The sequence below is a fragment of the Mesoplodon bidens genome, assembly GCF_964165515.1.
Source record: "Mesoplodon bidens genome assembly, chromosome: 5".
In the NCBI taxonomy this organism is placed as follows: Eukaryota; Metazoa; Chordata; class Mammalia; order Artiodactyla; family Ziphiidae; genus Mesoplodon; species Mesoplodon bidens.
In genome coordinates this window covers 79,618,905-79,641,684 of record NC_138161.1, presented here as the reverse complement: position 1 = coordinate 79,641,684, position 22,780 = coordinate 79,618,905, and the positions used below count along the sequence as shown (strand labels likewise).

At 38.8% G+C, this 22,780-nt stretch overlaps 1 protein-coding gene across 1 annotated transcript; it reads right to left on the bottom strand.

Moving 5' to 3' along the window:
* Positions 1 to 958: 958 nt before the first annotated feature.
* OTOL1 (otolin 1) lies at positions 959 to 18,589 on the bottom strand. Its single transcript, XM_081235040.1, has 4 exons — positions 18,221 to 18,589; positions 15,031 to 15,120; positions 2,776 to 2,847; positions 959 to 2,108 (listed from the first exon to the last, which is right to left on the bottom strand). The coding sequence occupies exons 1-4, from the start codon at positions 18,579 to 18,581 to the stop codon at positions 1,201 to 1,203; spliced, it is 1,431 nt and encodes a 476-aa protein (XP_081091166.1). The 5' UTR covers positions 18,582 to 18,589; the 3' UTR covers positions 959 to 1,200.
* Between the last annotated feature and the right edge of the window lie 4,191 nt (positions 18,590 to 22,780).

Below are 22,780 nucleotides of genomic sequence, written 5' to 3'. Positions count from 1 at the left end.
TTGACACAGAACCCACTCTTTGCAGTAGCTCATAATAACAACTTCCAGTAATGGTTTTCCTCTGAACACAGTTTGAGAAACACTATTCTAATATATATATACATATATATGAAGATCAAAAATAAATTATGTTTTTCAGAGTTTGTTTATCTGGCAGAGCAAGACCAAAAAGTTTCCCATCACCCACTCCTTGATTTGACTCACCAAGATTTGCAAATCTGCATAACTATATGCCTTCATTAAACCAAATTCAATTTAGAGTCAACAAATTCACTTCTTAATAAATGAGGCTGTTGAGTTATTATATATTCACAGCTTTAAATATTTACATTGCAAGTGAATTCCCAAATACCCACCTGTTCCAGCAATGTTATCACTGAATAACTAGAATTAATTATTTTAGAGATGATGATAATGAAGTCAAAGAATTTATCCAAATTAAGTGTTCTTCCATGAAGAAAGGGCTGAAATTTTAGATCAATAATGATTTAATTTTACTCTGAAATCTTTGGGGAACATTCAGTCTTCTAAGCACAATAATTAGATGAATCGTTAGATCTTTGCTATGATGAAGCAATATCTATATCAACTTTCTTTTTACCTTTTACCCAACACACAAGTCCATATAATACAGGTTTTTTATGAGCAAACCCTTACACACTGATTAATCTTAAAAATACTTTAGCTAGTCTTTACTATTCTTTCTGTGTATTCTCCCTAAATTAAACTAACATGGGAATAGTTCTATTTTGTTGGAAGGCAATCCTCCCAATAGAATTAGAAACTTTTGAGAAATACCTACCCATCATATGTCAGCTGTTAGCCTCACATTCACACTGAAAAGAGTTACACACATTTTTATGAGACATAGAAAATATTTAGTAAGAATATATTTATTTATTACAAATTTCATTCATATTTTTGTATACAAATATTATTTAAAGGGCTTGAGAAATGCCATTATAATGCTAAATGAAAAAAGCTAGCTACAAAATTAATAGAAACATGCTCTCAAATACATATAAATATTTTTTTAAAGGTGATGTTTTAAAATAGGAATTATTGACTCTAGGTGATATAATTTTTCTGTATTATTTTTATAATCATGAAAAAAAATGAAGGTTATTTTTTTCAATAGCACTACCCAATGTTACCTGACTTATTCCACTAAACCCAAACTACAGTGTTGAAGATACAAGTTTATGGTGAAATGCCAGGGTTTTCCTCTGGGTACAAAAGGAACCCAGTAAAAATGCTATCATCCTCAGTGCTGACGTACACCCCATTCCAATCTTTTGAAACTTCCAGCCAGACTTGGTCCCCTGCTTTTAATTTCAAGATGATGAGGAGAGAGGCCTGGTCTATTTCATGACCATAGAGCGTTTCTCTGGACTTGAACTGCTTCCTATTCCAGGCCACCAGGCTGATCTGAGCAGGTCGGCCCCTCACGGTGATGTGGTAGGAAAAAACATATGCCCCAGGAATACTACAGTTAAATTTCCCAGTGACAGGGCTGTAGTTCCCTTGGTCGTTATAGAGAACCTTGTCAAACTTGATAGGGGCATTTGGAGGAGGGAAAGGCTTGGATAAAGCAGCACTGAAAGCTGACTGTGGGACTCTGGCCACCTCCCCCTTGGAGCCCTTGAGGCCCCGAGAGCCCTTCTTCCCAATAGACCCTCGGACCCCTTTGCTCCCAAGTTCACCCTTTGGCCCTGCAGGTCCCACAAGACCAGGAGGCCCCAACTCTCCCTTCTCTCCTTTAACTCCTGGATCACCTTGGGGACCAGGCAGCCCATCTGAACCACTTTTCCCTTCCATTCCAATATCTCCTTTGCTACCTTTTTCTCCTTTCATGCCCTCCTCGCCTTTTTCTCCTTTACCCCCCCTCTCCCCAGAATCTCCACAGTAGCCCTTATCCCCCATCTCCCCCTTGTCTCCCTTGGCCCCAGGCTCTCCATTCAAGCCTGGTGCACCCTCAACCCCTTGGTCTCCTTTATCTCCTTTCTCTCCTTTGGTACCATTGGCACACGTGTCCCCCTTCGAGCCTTTTTGTCCTTTCACTCCTGCCAGGCCAATGTTTCCTCTATCCCCCTTAGGACCAAGTCCACCTGAAATGGAAAAATTAAAATAATGGTTAAGGCTCCCATACGGTATGACCAGTATGCTATTATCAGAGAGCTCACAAAATGAAACAAAACCTCTGAACTGGAGCTGGAAACCTGCTTCTTGCCTGACCAATGGCCATGCAGAGGAGACTCTTACACTGAGCCATTCAAATCAAGCTACTCCCTCATAAAGGAAAGAGTTAATGCTACTGAGAAGTAACAGCTTATATTTAGATCTTATATATCTAGTTTGTTTGTCTGTTTGTTTGTTTGACTTTTAAGATAATGGAGAGTATTAGAACTATAGTTGCCCATTGTGTTCCATTACACTTTGCATTTTGTCCCAACCCAGCTATTCTCCTAAATCTCCATATTGTCCATCCAAACCCAAAATCTTACAGGCAAAAAATCTGCAACCCAGAAAGATTTAGAGATCTTTTTCCCAAGGACAGCAAGAAAGAGGTGCAGAGTTCAGATACTTTTACCACTTCTAGACTCCTAGACTAGTGCTGATAACACTCCATCCAATCAGTACACTAAATTATTAGAAGATTATTACGAATTGATATTTCCATCTTACCTCCCTGATAACTTTAAATACAAACAGGAAGAAAATTAAGGGCCATACTGCACACATGACTACACACAGTAGATATACTTTATACACTACCTGGTACTCCAGGTTTTCCTGGGTATCCTGGAACTCCACTTGTTCCTTGCTCCCCACGTTCTCCCTTAAGTCCTAAAATGATACCAAGATTAACTTTTTTCTAACTATATTAGCTATGATATAACAAACACCCATTTCACAACTCTGTCACATTCTAATGTTTCCTTTACCAAAATCTGTAACGGTAAAACAATATGGAAAAAGAATTTATTGAGCAACATTCGGAATATTTTATTCCAATTGATGGTAAACCATTTAAAGTATATTTGGAGGTAGTGCCAAATCTCTTCAGATTTCAGCTTTTCCCTCAGCATTCTTGTAGCTCTTCAAATCTCTTACAAAACCTATGACATTCTGCCTTACATTATGTATGTCCGTGTTTGTGCTCCTCTTATTACAAATTCTGAATGACAGTTAAAAGGTCCTCTTTTTTATATCCCTCACAATGCGTGAGAGATTGTACCATGCACCATATAAGCTGAAACACAGAGCACAACACTCTGCAGTCAGCTAAAACTATTCATGATAAAAACCCACACAGGGGGCTTCGCTGGTGGCGCAGTGGTTGAGAGTCTGCCTGCCGATGCAGGGGACACGGGTTCGTGCACCGGTCCGGGAGGATCCCACATGCCGCGGAGCGGCTGGGCCCGTAAGCCATGGCCGCTGAGCCTGTGTGTCCGGAGCCTGTGCTCTGCAACGGGAGAGGCCGCAGCAGTGGGAGGCCTGCGTACCACAAAAAAACAAACAAACAAACAAAAAAAAAAAAAAAACCCACACAGGATAAAAAATATTGTCCTTGATATACATAAAGCACCAAGGAAAAGCTAATTTTCATTTTGTTTGGAATCTTTTTCATACACTCTTTGGGCAAATTATAAAGCTGTGAAAATTCATGTTTGAAAAAATAAAAATATCTTGGCTTTTAGATATTTGCCATATTACCACAAAATGGACTTTTATACTGGGCCTGGCCAAAGGCCCATCCTGTTACAGTGCAGCCACCCTAGATTTATTTTAATTGTAACTAATAATAGCAAAAATAACAGTAACAATAATAGTTAACTCTCATTGAGCACTTACTTTGCACCAGGTAATGTTCCAAGCTCTTAACATCAATTTTTAAATTTCAAACTTTTAGTTTAATATTAATTTTTTTTATAGTAAAACAGCCTCTCATATAACAGGGAGGCTCACATAACAGAGCACATTTCATCAATTGGAACATTTTTCATTTACAAAAGATTGTAGCATCTCCCATCAAGAAAGGTAGAGCACATATTTTTGTCACCACTTTCATCACAAAAGAAACTGAGGTATGAAAAAGTTTAGCAATCTGTACGGAGTCAAACATAAGTGTATATAATATTGGTTGGCATCAACTTACCAGCCATATTATTTATGATATAACCAACATATTTTGTTTCATTTTTGCCAGGGAAAAAGAAACCCTAAGTCAAATTAAAAGTCATGAGAAGAGGGGGCTTTTCAAGATGGCAGAGGAGTAGGAGGACATGGAGTTCATCTCTCTCCACAAATGCATCAAGAATACATCAACAGGGCTTCCCTGGTGGTGCAGTGGTTGAGAGTCCACCTGCCAATGGAGGGGACACGGGTTCGTGCCCCGGTCCGGGAAGACCCCACATGCCGCGGAGCGGCTGGGCCCGTAAGCCATGGCCACTGAGCCTGCACATCCGGAGCCTGTGCTCCGCAACGGGAGAGGTCACAACAGTGAGAGGCCCGCATACCACAAAAAAAAAAAAAAAAAAAGAATACATCTACAGATGCAACAATTCTCACAGAACATGGGCTGAACACTAGCAGAAAACCTTGGACACCAGAAAGGACAATAAAGATGCCTGCATAACCAGGTAGGATGAAAGAAAGGGAGAAAGAAGGGGAGAGGAAACGGGATGGAACCTGCTCCCCAGTTGCGGAGCTGAAGCAGCAGAGAGGTTCCCACATCTGGGGAAGCCCCCTCACCAACAGAGAAATCGGTTGGGACAGAAGGGAAGCATCTGAGGCTGTCAGAGGAGGGTGGAATGGCCTGTCTGTGACAGACAGCACAGAGTGAGACCTACACAGACAGTCCATGCAACAGAACTGCATGCTGCACACTGGGACATGTGTCCACTGGTGCGCACGGGGGCTGGGAGCTGGAGGGTGGGGATTGGAGTACAAACCCAGGAGGAGTACTATTGTTGGCTGCAAGGAGACAGACTATGGGGATGGGAGGGAGGAAATATGCAACTGGGAATGCCTGTAGAGGAAACCTGGACTGCCATGGAAGAAAGGCACCACTGTTGAGTGACATGCAGGGGATGGAGACACCACTGCAGCCTCTCTCCCCATGCACCAGCCCCTGCCCATCCCCCCAGGTGCTAGGAGAGGGCCCTGCCAGGGCTGGCCCTCGCACACCTGTCACTGGGCACTAGAAAATGCCTCCACTAGGGCCAGATCTCTTGTGCCTGTTGCTGCTGCTTCCCTGTGCACCTGTTGTCACTGCGGCTCCTGCGACCCAGGCAGCCATGCCACCTCCACGCCCTGTCCTCACTGGGGCAGGCCCAAGTGCTCGAGGGCAGCCTTGGGAGCAGAATCCTGTGGGTGGCCCACATGAAGAAGTGGGGCTAAAATCACAGCTGAGCCCCAGGGGCAGGGCGACTAAGGAAGAGGAGTAAAAATCTTCCCATCAGTTGCGCAAGCTACATATTAAGGCCCTGTGATCAGCTTCATAGACCCTGCATCTATGGATCTGAATGAACAATGAGTGTTCCCACAAATGAAAATGGTCTAGCTCTGGCAGCTGTGGACTTTGGGGGCAAGCACACACATGAGTTGGGCCAGGTCAGAGTCTGACCTGTCCTCACAGTGCCCACAGCAGGTCAAGAGACCAACCTAGAGGAAATGGAGGGCCTACTGGGGAGGTGGAGGTGGGCTGTGGCTCACAGCAGGGGCTAGGACAATGAGAGCTGAGACCCCAGGAAAATATTATTACTATTATTATTATTATTATGTTTTGATTTGTTCTGTTGCTGGCTTTGTTTTTTGTAATTATTCTTTATTTTTATTTAGTATTTTTGAAGTTTTTAGGTTTGTTTGGTTTTTCTCTGGTTTTTTTTCTTTCTTTTTTAAATTTTGTTAATATTTTTTTAATTTTTATTTTTACTTTGCTTTTTCATTATTCTGTTTTTTTCCTTTTCTTTGTTCTATTTTGTTTTTATCTTTTTTCCTCTTTTTTCTGTTTTTTCTTTTTATCCTTTTTTTAAATTGTTTTTGTGGGTCTGTTTTGTTTGCTTTATTCTTCAGTTTGCATTCTGTTTTAGTTTTTTTTTTTTTTTTTTTTTTTTGGTACACAGACCTCTCACTGTTGTGGCCTCTACCGTGGAGGAGCACAGGCTCCAGAGGCGCAGGATCAGTGGCCATGGCTCACAGGCCCAGCCGCTCCATGGCATATGGGATCTTCCCAGACCGGGGCATGAACCCGTGTCTCCTGCATTGGTAGGTGGACTCTCAACCACTGCGCCACCAGGGAAGCCCAGTTTTGTTTTTAATTGATTTCATTTTGGAGTTCTCTTTTTTTGTGTGTGTGTGGTATGCGGGCCTCTCACTGTTGTGGCCTCTCCTGTTGTGGAGCACAGGCTCCGGACACGCAGGCTCAGTGGCCATGGCTCATGGGCCCAGCCGCTCGATGGCATGCGGGATCTTCCTGAACCGGGGCACGAACCCATGTCCCTGCATTGGCAGGCAGACTCTCAACCACTGCACCACCAGGGAAGCCCTCATTTTGGCGTTCTTTTGTTTGTCTGGTTGTTCTCTTGGTTTTTGTTTTCTTTGGTTTTGTTTTTGTTTCTTTTTGTGTGTGCATGAGTTTGTTTTCATTTTTGTTTATTTGGTTTTGCTTTTACCATTTGTCTGGAGTTCTCTTTGTTTTTAGGTGTTATTGCTGTTGTTGCTATTTGTTTCTGTATTTGCTATTTCTCTTGGGTTTTGTTTCTCTTTTTGTTTTCCTTTGTTTTCTCCCCCCCCCCTTTTTTATACCCTTTATTGCCATGATGTGTGGCTTCTGGGGTCTTGGTTTCCCAGCCAGGGGTCAGGCCTGAGCCTTGGGGGAGAGAGCGCTGAGTCCAGGATGCTGGACTGCCAGAGAATTCCTAACCCCAAGGAATGTTAATTGATGAGATCTCTCCCAGAGGTCTCCATCTTGAATACAAGACATGGCTCTACCCAAGTGCCTGCAGGCTCTAGTGCTGTATGCCTCATAGCAAACAACAAGCAAGACAGGAACGCAAACCCACCTATCAGCAGACAGACTGCCTAAAGTTGTGCTAAGCTACAGACACCCCAAAACACACCACCTGACATGGCCCTGCTCATCAGAGGGACAAGATCCAGCTCCACCCACCAGAACACAGGCACCAGTCCCTCCCACCAGGAAGCTTACACAAGCCACTGGACCAACCTCACCCACCAAGGTCAGACACCAGAAGCAAGAGGAACTATAACACTGCAGCCTGTGGAAAGAAGACCTCAAACACAGTAAGTTAGACAAAATGAGAAGACCGAGAAATATGTTGCAGAAGAAGGAGCAAGGTAAAAACCCACAAGACCAAATAAATGAAGAGGAAATAGGCTATCTACCTGAAAAAGAATTCAGAGTAATAATAGTAAAGATGATCCAATTCTGTTAAACAGAAATGTTTAACAAGGACCTAGAAGAACTAAAGAACAAACAAACAGTGATGAACAATGCAATTACTGAAATTAAAAATAAACTCGAAGGAATCAATAGCAGAATTACTGAGGAAGAAGAACAGATAAGTGACCTGGAAGATAGGATGGTGGAAATAACTGCCATGGAACAAAAAAAGAAAAAAGAATGAAAAGAAATGAGGACAGTCTCAGAGACCTCTGGGACAACATTAAATGCACCAATGTTCAAATTATAGGGATCCCAGAAGTAGTAGAGAAAGAGAAAGTGTCTGAGAAAATATTTGAAGAGATTATAGTCAAAAACTTCTCTAACATGGGAAAGGAAATAGTCAATCAAGTCCAGGAAGCACAGACAGTTCCATACAGGATAAACCCATGGAGAAACAGGCTGAGACACATATTAATCAAACTAACAAAAATTAAACACAAAGAAAAATTACTAAAAGCAGCAAGGGAAAAGCAACAAATAACATACAAAGGAATCCTCAAAAAGTTAACAGCTGATCTTTCAGCAGAAACTCTGCAAGCCAGAAGTGAGTGGCAGGACATATTTAAAGTGATGAAAGGGAAAAATCTACAACCAAGATTACTCTACCCAGCAAGGATCTCATTCAGATTTGATGGAGAAATCAAAAGTTTTACAGAAAAGCAAAGCCAAGAGAATTCAGCACGACAAAACCAGCTTTACAACAAATGCTAAATGAACTTCTCTAGGCAGGAAACACAAGAGAAGAAAAAGACCTACAAAAACAAACCACAAAAAATTAAGAAAATGGTAATAGGAACATACATATTGATAATTACTTTAAATGTAAATGGATTAAATGCTCCAACCAAAAGACACAGATTGGCTGAATGCATACAAAAATAAGACCCATATATATGCTGTCTACAAGATACCCACTTCAGACCTAGGGACACATACAGATTGAAAGTGAGAGGATGGAAAAAGATATTCCATGCAAATGGAAATCAAAAGAAAGCTGCAGTAGAAATACTCATATCAGGCAAAATAGACATTAAAATAAAGACTATTACAAGAGACAAAGAAGGACACTAAAAATGATCAAGGGATCAATCCAACAAGAAGATATAACAAGAGTAAATATTTATGCACCCAACGTAGGAGCACCTCTATACATAAGGCAAATGCTAACAGCCATAAAAGAGGAAATTGACAATAACACAATAATAGTGGGGACTTTAACACTCCACTTATATCAGTGGATAGATATCCAGACAGAAAATTAATAAGGAAACACAAGCTTTAAATGACATATTAGACCAGGTAGACTCAGTTGATATTTATAGGACATTCCATCCAAAAGCAGCAGAATACATTCTCAATTGTATGTGGAACATTCTCCAGGATAGATCACATTTTGGGTCACAAATCAAGCCTCGGTAAATTTAAGAAAATTGAAATCATATCAAGCTTCTTTTCCGACCACAAGGCTATGAGATTAGAAATCAATTACAGGGGAAAAACAGTAAAAAACACAAACACTTAGAGGGTAAACAATATGCTACTAAACAACCAAGAGATCACTGAAGAAATCAAAGAGGAAATCAAAAAACACCACGAGGGGGCTCCTGGTGGCACAGTGGTTAAGAATCCACCTGCCAATGCAGGGGACACGGGTTCAAGCCCTGGTATGGAATGATCTCACATGCCACAGATCAACTAAGCACACGCACAACAACTACTGAGCCTGCACTCTACGGCTCACGAGCCACAACTACTGAGACTGCGTGCCACAACTACTGAAGCCCACACACCTAGAGCCACAACAAGAGACGCCACCACAATGAGAAGCCCGTGCACTGCAATGAAGAGTAGCCCCCGCTCACCACAACTAGAGAAAGCCTGCATGCAGCAACGAAGACCCAACACAGCCAAAAATAAATAAATAAAAAGCTAAAATACCTAGAAACAAATGACAATAAAAACACGATGAACCAAAACCTATGGGAAGCAGCAAAAGCAGTTCTAAGAGGGAAGTTTAAAGTAATACAATCTTACCTCAAGAAACAAGAAAAATCTCAAATAAACAACGTAACCTTACACTTAAAGCAACTAGAGAAAGAAGAACAAAAAAAAAAGTTAGTAAAGGAAAGAAATCATAAAGGTGAAAATGGAAATAAATGAACTAGAAACAAAGAAAACAACAGCAAAAATCACTAAAACTAAAGGATGGTTCTTTGGGAAGATAAACCAAATTGATAAACCTTTAGGCAGACTCATCAAGAAAAAAAGGGAGATGACTCAAGTCAATAACATTAGAAATTGAAAAGGATGAGTTACAACTGACATTGCAGAAATACGAAGGATCATAAGAGATCCTTTGTAAGCAACTCTATACCAATAAAATGGACAACCTGGAAGAAGTGGACAAATTCTTAGAAAGGCATAACCTTCCAAGACTGAACCAGGAAGAAATAGAAAATATAAACAGACCGGTCACAAGTAATGAAATTGAAACTGTGATTTAAAATCTTCCAACAAACAAAAGTCCAAGACCAGATGACTTCACAGGCGAATTCTATCAAATTTTAGAGAAGAGCTAACATCTATCCTTCTCAAACTCTTCCCAAAAATTGCAGAGGGAGGAACACTCCCAAACTCATTCTATGAGGCCACCATCACCATGATATCAAAACCAGACAAAGATATCACACAAAAAAAGAAAATTACAGGCCAATATCACTGATGAACATAAACGGAAAAATCCTCAACAAAATACTAGCAAACCAAATCCAACAACACATTAAAAGGACCACACGCCATGATCAAGTGGGATTTATCCCAGGGATGCAAGAACTCTTAAATACATGCAAATCAATGAATGTGATACACCATATTAACAAATTGAAGGATAAAAAACATATGATCATCTCAAGAGATGCAGAAAGAGCTTTTGACAAAATTCAACACCCATTTAAGATTAAAAAAAACTCTCCAGAAAGTGGGCATAGAGCGAACTTATCTCAACACAATAAAGGCCATATATGAAAAACCCACATCAATCATTATTCTCAGTGGTGAAAAACTGAAAGCATTTCCTCTAAGATCAGGAAAAAGACAAGGGTGCCCACTCTCACCACAATTTTACAACATAGTTTTGGAAGTACTAGCCACAGAAATCAGAGAAGAAAAAGAAATAAAAGGAATACAAACTGGAAAAGAATATGTAAAACTGAAACTGCTTGCAGATTACATGATAATATACCTACAGAATCCTAAAGATGTCACTAGAAAACTACTAGAGCTAATCAATGAATTTAGTAAAGTTGCATGATACAAAATTAATACACAGAAATCTCTTGCATTCCTATACACTAACAATGAAAGATCAGAAAGAGAAATTAAGGAAACAATTTCATTCACCACTGCAAGAAAAAGAATAAAATATCTAGGAATAAACCTACCTAAGGAGGCAAAAGACCTGTACTCAGAAAACTATAAGATACTGATGAAAGAAATCAAAAAAGACACAAACAGATGGAGAGATATACCATGTTCTGGAATTGGAAGAATCAATATTGTGAAAATGATTATAATACCCAAAGCAATCTACAGATTCAATGCAATCCCTATCAAATTACCAATGGCATTTTTCACAGAACTAGAACAAAAAATTTTTACAATTTGTATGGAAACACAAAAGACCCCAAATAGCCAAAACAATCTTTAGAAAGAAAAAAGGAGTTGGACGAATCAGGCTCCCTGACTTCAGACTATACTACAAAGCTACAGTAATCAAGACAGTATGGTACTGGCACAAAAACAGAAATATAGATCAATGGAACAGGATAGAAAGCCCAGAGATAAACCCACACACCTATGGTCACCTTACTTTTGATAAAGGAGGCAAGAATATACAGTGGAGAAAAGAGAGTCTCTTCAATAAGTGGTGCTGGGGAACCTGGACAGCTACATGTAAAAGAATGAAATTAGAACACTTCCTAACACCATGCACAAAAATAAACTGAAAATGGATCAAAGATCTAAATGTAAGGCCAGACACTATAAAACTCTTAGATGAAAACATAGGCAGAACACTATGACATAAATCACAGCAAGATCCTTTTTGACCCACCTCTTAGAGAAATGGATATAAAAACAAAAATAAACAAATGGTAGGGACCTAATGAAACTTCAAAGCTTTTGCACAGCAAAGGAAACCATAAACAAGACCAAAAGGCAATCCTCAGAATGGGAGAAAATATTTGCAAATGAAGCAACTGACAGAGGATTAACCTCCAAAATATACAAGCAGCTCATGCAGCTCAATATGAAAAAAACAAACAACCCAATCCAAAAATGGTCAGAGGACCTAAATAGACATTTCTCCAAAGAAGATATACAGATTGCCAACAAACATATGAAAGGATGCTCAACATCACTAATTATTAGAGGAATTGCAAATCAAAACTACAATGAGGTATCACCTCACACCAGTCAGAATGCATTATCAAAAAATCTACAAACAATAAGTGCTGGAGAGAGTGTGGAGAAAAGGGAACCCTCTTGCACTGTTGATGGGAATGTAAATTGATAAAACCACTATGGAGAACAGTATGGAGGTTCCTTAAAAAACTAAAAATAGAACAGCCATATGACCCAGCAATCCCACTACTGGGTATATACCCAGAGAAACCATAATGCAAAAAGACACATGCACCCCAACGTTCATTGCAGCACTATTTACAATAGGCAGGACATGGAAGCAACCTAAGTGTCCATCAACAGAGGAATGGATAAAGAAGATGTGGTACATATATATAATGGAATATTACCCAGCCATAAAAAAGAATGAAACTGTGTCATTTGTAGAGACATGGATGGACCTAGAGACTGTCATACAGAGTGAAGTAAGGCAGAAAGAGAAAAAGAAATATCATATATTATCCCATATATGTGGATTCTTTAAAAATGGTATAGATTATCTTATTTGCAAAGCTGAAATAGAGACACAGACATAGAGGACAAACATATGGATACCAAAGGGGAAAAGGGTGTGGGTAGGATGAATTGTGAGATAGGGATTGACATATATACACTATTGATACTATATATAAAATAGATAACTAATGAGAACGTACTGTAAAGCACAGGGAACTCTACTCAATGCTCTGCAGTGACCTAAATAGGAAGGAAATCCAAAAATGAGGGCACATATGTAGATGTATAGCTGATTCACTTTACGGCAACTATACCCCAATAAAAATTTTTCAAAGAAGAAACCAAAATAATTTTTTTTAGTTTCTTAATCTCTTTTATTTTATTTCTTAATTGAAATATAGTTGATTTACAATGTTGCGTAAGAAACCAGAATATTATCAGTGTCCCAGAAGACTCTATTGTGCCCCCTTTTTGTCACAGCCTAACCTTTGAGAGTAACTCACAGTTGACTTTTAGCATCATAGACTTTTGGGGATTTGTACTAACCATTATATAATTGAAATTGTATAGTATGTAATCTTTTGTGTCTGAATTCTTTTGCTCAACATTATATTTGTAAAATTGATTTATACTGTTGCATATAGTTGTTTGTTGGTTCTCATTACCATTGCAAAAATATGGCAGTATTTAATAATCTACTATAAAGAATTTATTAATTTTACAATAAAAGCAGTATGGCTGTAAATAAATAAATAAATACATAAATAAAAGTCATGAAAAGAGATTCAGCCAAATTTCCTAAGACTAGCTAGAGAAATATCACCATAAGCTGCTCAACAGAGTTTTCTAAGTAGCTTGCTCCTCTTTATCATTCCTTTTTTTTTTTTTTTTTTTTGCGGTACACAGGCCTCTCACTGTTGTGGCCTCTCCCGTTGCGAAGCACAGGCTCTGGATGCGTAGGCTCAGCGGCCATGGCTCACAGGCCCAGCCGCTCCGTGGCATGTGGGATCTTCCCGGACTGGGGCATGAACCCGTGTCCCCTGCATCGGCAGGCGGACTCTCAACTACTGCGCCACCAGGGAAGCCCTATCATTCCATTTAAAATTTAAAATTTGGAAATTAACCCATAGGCCATCAGGAAAACATCTGTATACCTTTGAAGAGAACATAACTATGAATGGAAGTGGAGGAATAATTCTATTCCCAGTCTTTGTCAATATTCATATCCTGACATTCACTGCACAGTTATTCTGGTTCTCGAGTTCATTTAAAGAGTTTATCTGCTTATAATGAATTTACTCAATCAGATAATGATTGAGTAAAAAATACAGTCACTCTACTCATTTATTTTTTTAACTTTAAGGCTTAATCAAGAGTCCAAGTTAAGCGGAAGTAAAAGGAAAATACAGTAGTCACTTTATAGAGACTGGCTAAATGAATTTCTACTTTTGATCCTTCATCAAAGCATACTCTTAAGAACCTCATTTTATAATACTTCCCTGTTTTTTCCTTCTACTTCCAGAAGTCTAACTTTCAAAATGTAACAATCACTGGGGAGGTTCATCACTCATCTTTATTTCACAGGTCTTTCTGCTAACATAATTCAGCCACAAAAGGATTAAATGCTTCCAAGAATGAAAATCGCATAACTGCCAAGTGTGAAGTGGCTCTCTCTTACCTTAGCATATTTTTTGAGTAATTACTTCACTGAATGTTCTACCAGAAATGAGTTAGGCAGTTCCTGAGCCATGCAGAGGGTGATGTATAGATGATATTATGTCTTTTGACATGTGACACTAAGGCTAAAACATTTAACTTGATGGATATATAGTATTTCTACAGGCTGGTGGTATTCCCTGAGGAATTTCTAAATGTCCCAGTGAATCTATAACCTTCCCTCAATACCTTGAAGCACTTATAGAACGAGGGATTTCCCAGAGCAGAGCACCCTCTTTGCTGATACATCTATGGAATTACAGAATTTCTGAGCTGGAAAAGATCTAGGAAAGCCCACATAATGACAAATCTTCTTTAAACAGAGTATAAATAAATATCTAGTCTAGTCCTCTCAATTTCCAGATGAGGTAAAGTGACGGGTCCAAGGTCACTGCAAATAGCTTGACTTCTTCCATTTTAATTCAGTTCTCTTCGCACCGTTGACACTGCCCCTGATTTGAGAGTAAGCCAAAGGATATGTCATACTCTCCTTAGAAGGTAGGCTATCCATCTGTATAGAATATTCTAGAGGATTGCCTGCTCTGATTAGTTTTATGTAGTATGAAATTAATTTGCATCATAAAGAAGAACTCAAACAGGAGTATATAGGAAAGGACCCTTCCCCAGAGTCTATGCCCTGTGGCTCCCAGTCACTGAGTCAGCCAGGTGGACTACAAGGAACAGAAAAGGTATGGGTGTGGGGGGGGGGCCTATATTACCAGGCAAGTTTAAAATTTCTCAATTGGCTATTTATAAAGTTAACATTTTTATATCAAATATAACTCACAATATGCTTTACCAAGTTTTTACATTTTAAAAAATAGATCCACCTGCAAGAATCTGGTATTTACTTAGCAAGCTGCTCTTCTTAAAAATGACGCAGGACATCTCTTGAGTTTTGACATGAAATGGATATAATTACCTACCCTTCTCTCCTTTCTGGCCTTTTGGACCTTGGGGTCCAGTGACTCCTGGTGGCCCTAGGATCCCCATATCACCAGCTTCTCCCTTAAAACCTGGAAATGAGATTTAAAAACCATCAGGGTAGAAAAATTCTCTTTTGAAATTCATTACTTCAAAAAAAATCAGTCATTTTGTTGAGGCCAATGACTGTCAGTGTCCTAATGATAAAATCTGGGTGAGAATAAACTATTACAGAGTTCTAAGGACAATATTTTTGTCTGATTTGCAATTTTGCACTACCTGAATAGATAAATTGAGCCCATTAGTACTTGTCACTGAATTCATGGCAGTGATCAAATGATTCAGAGAAGCAGTACTATATCAAACAACAAGAAAAGATGATTATCTGACACTTAACCTCATGTGGACCACACTTTCAAATTAGCAGTAAAACCACAATACCTAGCACATTTGGTTTTCCCATTCCTTCACTTATGTACTCATTCAGGAAAAATTTCTGAGCCCCCCTACACATGAAGCATCCTACTAGGTGTCAGGAATCAGCCATCAACATTCCAGCAGTCCCTTCCCTCATGGGGCTGAGAGTCCATGAAAGATAATCATGAACAAATAACCACACAAATAAATAGAAATGGCCACACTGTTGTTAGTTACGTAAAGAAAAGCAAAAGTTATTATTGTAGATGGTGGTTTAAAAAAAACCTGATTTATGGGATCAGAGGATACCTCCTGGAAAAAAATGTCATTAAGCTAAGACCCAATGAACAAATTAGAAATTTCTGAGACAAAGAAAAAAAAAAAAACCATAGATGAGTATTTCAGGAAAAACAAGAGTAGAAAAGACCATGGTGTTTTTAAGAAACTGAAAGAAGAGTACCATGGGCGGAGCTAGTGACCAGGGTAAAAGAGGCTGAGGGGCAGGCGAGGGGCAGATGGTGCAGGACTCAGACCTCACTGGTGTCCTTGCTCATCCCAGCAGTCCAGGTCCCTTCCACTTACCTAGGCCACACAGACACCCAAGCCTAGGACAGTTATCATTCCTGCAACCCCAGCCCTGTTCAAGCTTAGGGATTGTTTTGCAATCCCTGATTGGAATAATTTATGGCCAGGTTCTTTGAAAGTTAACCCTATAAATAAGTACACTCAATTAAATTGTAATCTTTCATCTTAATTATTATAATTAAGTTGATGGGATGGAGAAAATTATTTTCAATCTGTTGAATTTCCTCTTTGAAAGGACACTGTATTTGTTTAGATGAAAAGCTTTAATATATTGCATGCAATGGAGGTTAAGGCTGAAGGCAAGCTTAAGAAGCCAAAGTGGTGGTTAAGCTCTTCTGTCTAAAAAAAGAAGGAAGAGCAGAGGAAAGGAATGGAGAACAAAGAGCAGGGGAGGCAGAGGCAAGCAAAATGAACAATTACAGTTCACTGTGCCATGACCCCCCTTCCTCACGACCCCCAAATGCCCAATGTGGTTATGAGGGAAAGGCACAGGGAGCACAGCAACTGCCTGCAAAGGCACAAGGGGCAGGAAGGCTGCCCCTTCCATCTAGGCAAGGTGTACATCTTGGTTAGTTTAGTGTAAATATCAGAAGGCTGGACCTAATGGAAGAGCTGGGGCTGGAGGGTGCACAAACTGAGTTTGACATCAGGTTCTATACTCTCAGGTGCTGTAACCTCTAGAATTACCTGAAACTCTCTGAAACGCAATTAAATTATCCACTGAAATGTCATAATATTTTAATCATTTTCTACAAAAATGAGAAACAACATAAAGTGCTTAACAGTTCTTGGCACATAGTAGGTAGTTATAATATAACTGAATTAATGAGAGAAGCTGGAGATAAAATTTCAAATGGAATTTTACCTTTATGAGCTATTAGACTTTCATTCAGAAACTCTGTAAAATTAGGCTCATAACTTTTAAAGTCTACATTTATTAATCACATTACAGTAGATAATACAAATGTGATGTATGTACTATGTGTGTTAATTAATGTATGTAATAAGCTGAGCTCTAAGAACAGCACAGCTAAATCCACCCCTGGGTAAGACAAAAGCCCTGATGCTATGACTTATGATAGTTTAGCAACCAGCTGTGTTTACATGACCCCCTCCTGCTCCCTGCTAGCAGCTTGCCAGACATGATACTAAGAGAAATCCTGGTAAATATAATTTTCTCAGCCTAATTAGATCTCCAGTAATGTTTTGGCAACCCTGAAATCTTGGTTCCCCAGACCCCTACCCAGCTTCTTTCCCATTCAATACCGCCTCCACATAAACACTGATCATATTTCCCAAAAGTTTCCTGCAATGGGATGAAATGAATGAAAAGCTTAATGAGGATGCAGAATTCCTGATTTTATAACTTTAAATTCTTCAGGCAAGACACAACAAATATTTATATGTAATTCTTTCAGGGAATAGTGGATTTGAAATTGACATTCTGATCTCACTTTTTCCTTGAATTCTCTGCTGTAGGACATGTGAAAGCTGAACTGTATTACAATAAAAGTGAGAGTATATTCATACTGTATACATGAAAGACATCTGAAATTTTAAAATATTTAACCATGACGTTCAATGGAGAAAACTGCTGGGCAAGGACACTGTGTTGCCTCAGAATTTCAATGAGAAGTGAACTGAATCCTGCCTTTATTCTCCAACTCACAGGCATTCCATTTCTAATCCTAACGACAAGTAGCACTCCAAAAACCCATCAGTCAGTACACATTCTTACCAGACCACAGAATTTTCACTTACCCTATTTACATCAGCCATTAATGAAAAGATTGTGTAACTGGAAGGACTACACACCAGTGCTAGGGTTGGTAGGCCAGTCTCTGCTCTAACCAGCACCATCCATTAGAACTTTCTGCAATTATGGAAATGCTCTATATCTGTGCTGTCCATTGGCCACATGTGGCTACTGAGCACTTAAAATGGGACCCGTGTGACTGAGGAATTGAATTTTTAATCTCATTTAATTTTAATATTAATAGCCATACATGGGGCTCTGGCTACCGCACTGGGCAACAGAACCCATTGCATTTGTCACAATGTTACACCTAGGCTTGTCCCATTCTCATGACAATGTAGAAATCCTTGGGACAATTCCATCACCAATCCACCACCACTCAACTGTAAGGATGTACAAGTGAGAAATATAGGGCCTCGTATATTTTCAAATACCTGGCTTTCCAGTCTCTCCAGGTTCTCCTTTTTGCCCTGGTCCAGATGAACAACAATCACAGCAATTCAAGAAGAAATCAGCCGTGTCAAGAGTGAGGTTTTCAGAGGGGAAGAGGGTGGCAGCACCAAAGACAGAATTGAAAGCTGAGGGGTCAGGGGTTGGTTCTGCCATTTCAGCTGCTTCTGTGAAGGGGGTTTCTTCTTCTGGAGGTTGGCCACTGGACGGCTTTGTACCCTTTGGCATCTGTTTTCCCTCAGACTCCTTCGTGAATTTGGTATATGGTGTGGTCTTTAGTATTGTGTCCACACCAGCAATAGCCAAGATAATTAAAATGGCACAAAACCAAGAAAATATCCACATATTTGAGGCTGGAAGAAAGATATAATGGGAATATATACATATATTACAAACAAAAAGACAAAGTGATATAGATATATTCTTATATGAGAGGAATATATATACATATATGAACCATAAGAATGAACAGTATGCATAATACTAAATGATTTTTATACATTTCATATGTAAATGTATGCTTGACTCACAACAGAATATTTTATTTACTTAAAGTATTTATTGTAAGGAACATTTGGCTTCAATTCTCCTTTCTGGTTGTTTTCCCAGTGTTACATGTACTAAAATATTGTTCTCAATCATTAAAATTATCTTGCCAAAAAGCAAACATATCTATAATAAATGCAACATGACTTAATAGCTCATATACCCTGTGGAAAACAAATATGAATAAAATCATGACTGACTTCACTCAGATTTACAGGAATCAAATACATCTGTATTAGAGGGAGATGGAAAATATTGAGCTGAATTGTTTATTTCAGCAAACTCAATTATTTCAAGAAAAAATACTGGTAAAATAGTCCTTAAATCTACTCAGGATAATGGTCTTGTTATAAGAACAATCTTTTAGAATCTGTTGTAATAAATGGAGAGAGAGAGAGAATAAAAAATCATAAATTTAAATATGTGTTATGTCTTCAGATTCTTCACATGCCATTTAACTCTCCAATTCTTTGCTTTATAATTTAAGGGCTTTTTCTGAAAACTCACATTTATCTTTGTATTATTTTAATGGGCCAAATAGTGGTTATTCTTATTAAGGCTTTTATCACTGTTCAAAGGGATATAAGGTTCCTGATGAAATGAAATTTTGAGAGTTCATAATATTCCATTCCCCAGAAACTCCCAGCAGTCCAGTGGCTGCTAACAGAGAGCCAGGGTTAGAAACGCATGATTTCTGATTGGAAAAGGAAGGAGTTTTTAAGATAAATAGTAAGAGAGAAAAGAGAATGGAAATAAGGATAGTAACAACACCTACTATTTACAGAATCCCTACAAAGAGTAGGTGCCTTATATTCATCAATGCAATCTGTTCTCAAAACAGTTCTGCCAGGTAGACAACACTCTCACACACCTTCACAGATGAGGAAACAGGCACCAGGTACCTTGTTAAAGATCACACAACCCACAAGTTATTAAGTCAGAACTTAAATCCACGTCTATTTAATATCAAAGCCTCAACCTTAGGACCTTCAAGATGGCAGAGAAGTAAGAAGTGGAGATCAACTTCCTCCCCACAAATACATCAAAACTACATCTACATGTGGAACAACTCCTACAGAACACCTACTGAATGCTGGCAGAAGTCCTCAGACTTCCCAAAAGGAAAGAAAATCCCCACGTACCTGGCCGTGTGGCTGACAGGGTCTTGGTGCTCTGGCCGGGTGCCAGGCCTGTGCCGCTGAGGTAGGAGAGCCGAGTTCAGGACACCGGTCAACCAGAGACCTCCTGGCCCCACGTAATATCAATTGGTAAGAGCTCTCCCAGAGATTTCCATCTCAACGCTAACACCCAGCTCCACTCAACGATCAGCAAGCTCCAGTGCTGAAAACCCCATGCCAAACAACTAGCAACACAGGAACACAACCCCACCCATTAGCACAGAGGCTGCCTAAAGTCATACTAAGTTCATAGACACCCCAGAACACACAACTGGATGCAGTCCTGCCCACCAGAAAATTCCAGCCTCATCCACAAGAACACAGGCATTAGTCCCCTCCACTAGGAAGCCTACACAAACCACTGAACCAACTTTACCCACTGGGGCAGACACGAAAAACAATGGGAACTATGAACCTGCAGCCTATGAAAAGGAGACCCCAAATGCAGTAAGTTAAGCAAAATGAGAAGACAGAGGAATACGCAGCAGGTAAAGGAGCAAGGTAAAAACCCACTAGACCAAAAAAACTGATGAGGAAATAGGCAGTCTACCTGAAAAAGAATTCAGAGTAATGATAGTAAAGATGATCCAAAATCTTAGAAATAGAATGGAGAAAATACAGGAAATGTTTAACAAGGACCTAGAAGAACTAAAGAGCAAACAAACAATGATAAGCAACAAAATAAATGAAATTAAAAATTCTCCAGAAGAAATCAATAGCAGAATAACTGAGGCAGAAGAACAGATAAGTGACCTGGAAGATAACATAGTAGAAATAACTATCACAGAGCAGAAAAAAGAAAAAAGAATGAAAAGAATTGAGGACAGTCTCAGAGACCTCTGGGGCAACATTAAACTCACCAACATTCAAATTATAGGGGTCCCAGAAGAAGAAAAGAAAAAGAAAGGGACTGAGAAAATATATGAAGAGATTATAGTTGAAAACTTCCCTAATATGGGAAAGCAAATAATCAATCAAGACCAGGAAGTGCAGAGAGTCCCATACTGGATAAATCCAAGGAGAAACACACCAAGGCACATATTAATCAAACTATCAAAAATTAAACATAAAGAAAAAATATTAAAAGCAGCAAGGGAAAAGCAACAAATAACATACAAAGGAATCCTCAAAAAGTTAACAGCTGATCTTTCAGCAGAAACTCTGCAAGCCAGAAGGGAGTGGCAGGACATATTTAAAGTGATGAAAGGGAAAAACCTAAAACCAAGATTACTCTACACAACAAGGATCTCATTCCGATTCAACAGAGAAATTAAAACCTTTACAAACAAGCAAAAGTTAAGAAAATTCATCACCATGAAACCAGCTTTACAACAAATGCTAAAGGAACTTCTGTAGGCAGGAAACACAAGAGAAGGAAAAGACCTACAATAACAAACACAAAAAAATTAAGAAAATGGTAGTAGGAACATGCATATTGATAATTACCTTAAATGTAAATGGATTAAATGCTCCGGCCATAAAACAGAGACTGGCTGAATGGATACAAAAACAACACCCATATAAATGGTGTCTACAAGAGACCCACTTCAGACCCACTTCAGACACATACAGACTGAAAGTGAGGGGATTGAAAAAGATATTCCATGAAAATGGAAATCAAAAGAAAGCTGCAGCAGAAATACTCATATCAGACAAAATAGACGTTAAAATAAACACTATTACAAGAGACAAAGAAGGACACTACACAATGATCAAGGGATCAATCCAAGAAGATATAAAAATTGTAAATATTTACGTACCCAACATAGGAGCACCTCAATACATAAGGCAAATGCTTATAGCCATAAAAGGGGATATCGACAGTAACACAATAATAGTAGGGGACTTTAATCCCTACTTTCACCAATGGACAGAAAAACCAAAATGCAAATAAATAAGGAAACACAAGCTTTAAATGATACATTAAATGAGATGGACTTAATTATTTATAAGACATTCCATCCAAAAACAACAAAATACACTTTCTTCTCAAGTGCTCATGGAACATTCTCCAGGATAGACCATACCATTGGTCACAAATCAAGCCTTGGTAAATTTAAGAAAGTTGAAATCATATCAAGTATCTTTTCTGACCACAACGTTATGAGACTAGTTATCAATTACAGGAAAAAAACTGTAAAAAATACAAACACATGGAGGCTAAAAAATACACCACTAAAAAACCAAGAGATCACTGAAGAAATCAAAGAGGAAATCAAAAAATACCAAGAAACACATGACAGTGAAAACGCAATGACTCAAAACCTATGGGATGCAGCAAAAGCAGTTCTAAGAGGGAAGTTTACAGCAATACAATACTACCTCAAGAAACAAAAAATATCTCAAATAAACAACCTAACCTTACACCTAACAATTAGAGAAAGAAGAACAAAAACACCCCAAAGTTAGCAGAAGGAAAGAAATCATAAAGACCAGATCAGAAATAAATGAAAAAGAAATGAAGGAAATGATAGCCAAGATCAATAAAACTAAAATGTGGTTCTTTGAGAAGATAAACAAAAGGATAAACCATTAGCCAGACTCATGAAGAAAAACAGGGAGAAGACTCATAACAATAGGATTAGAAATGAAAAAGGAGAAGTAACAACTGACACTGCAGAAATACAAAGGATCATGAGAGATTACTACAAGCAACTATATGCCAATAAAATGGACAGCCCAGAAGAAATGGACAAATTCTTAAAAAACACAACCTTCCGAGACAGAACCAGGAAGAAATAGAAAATATAAACAGACTAATCACAAGCACTAAAATTTCAACTGTGATTAAAAATCTTCCAACACACAAAAGCCCAGGAC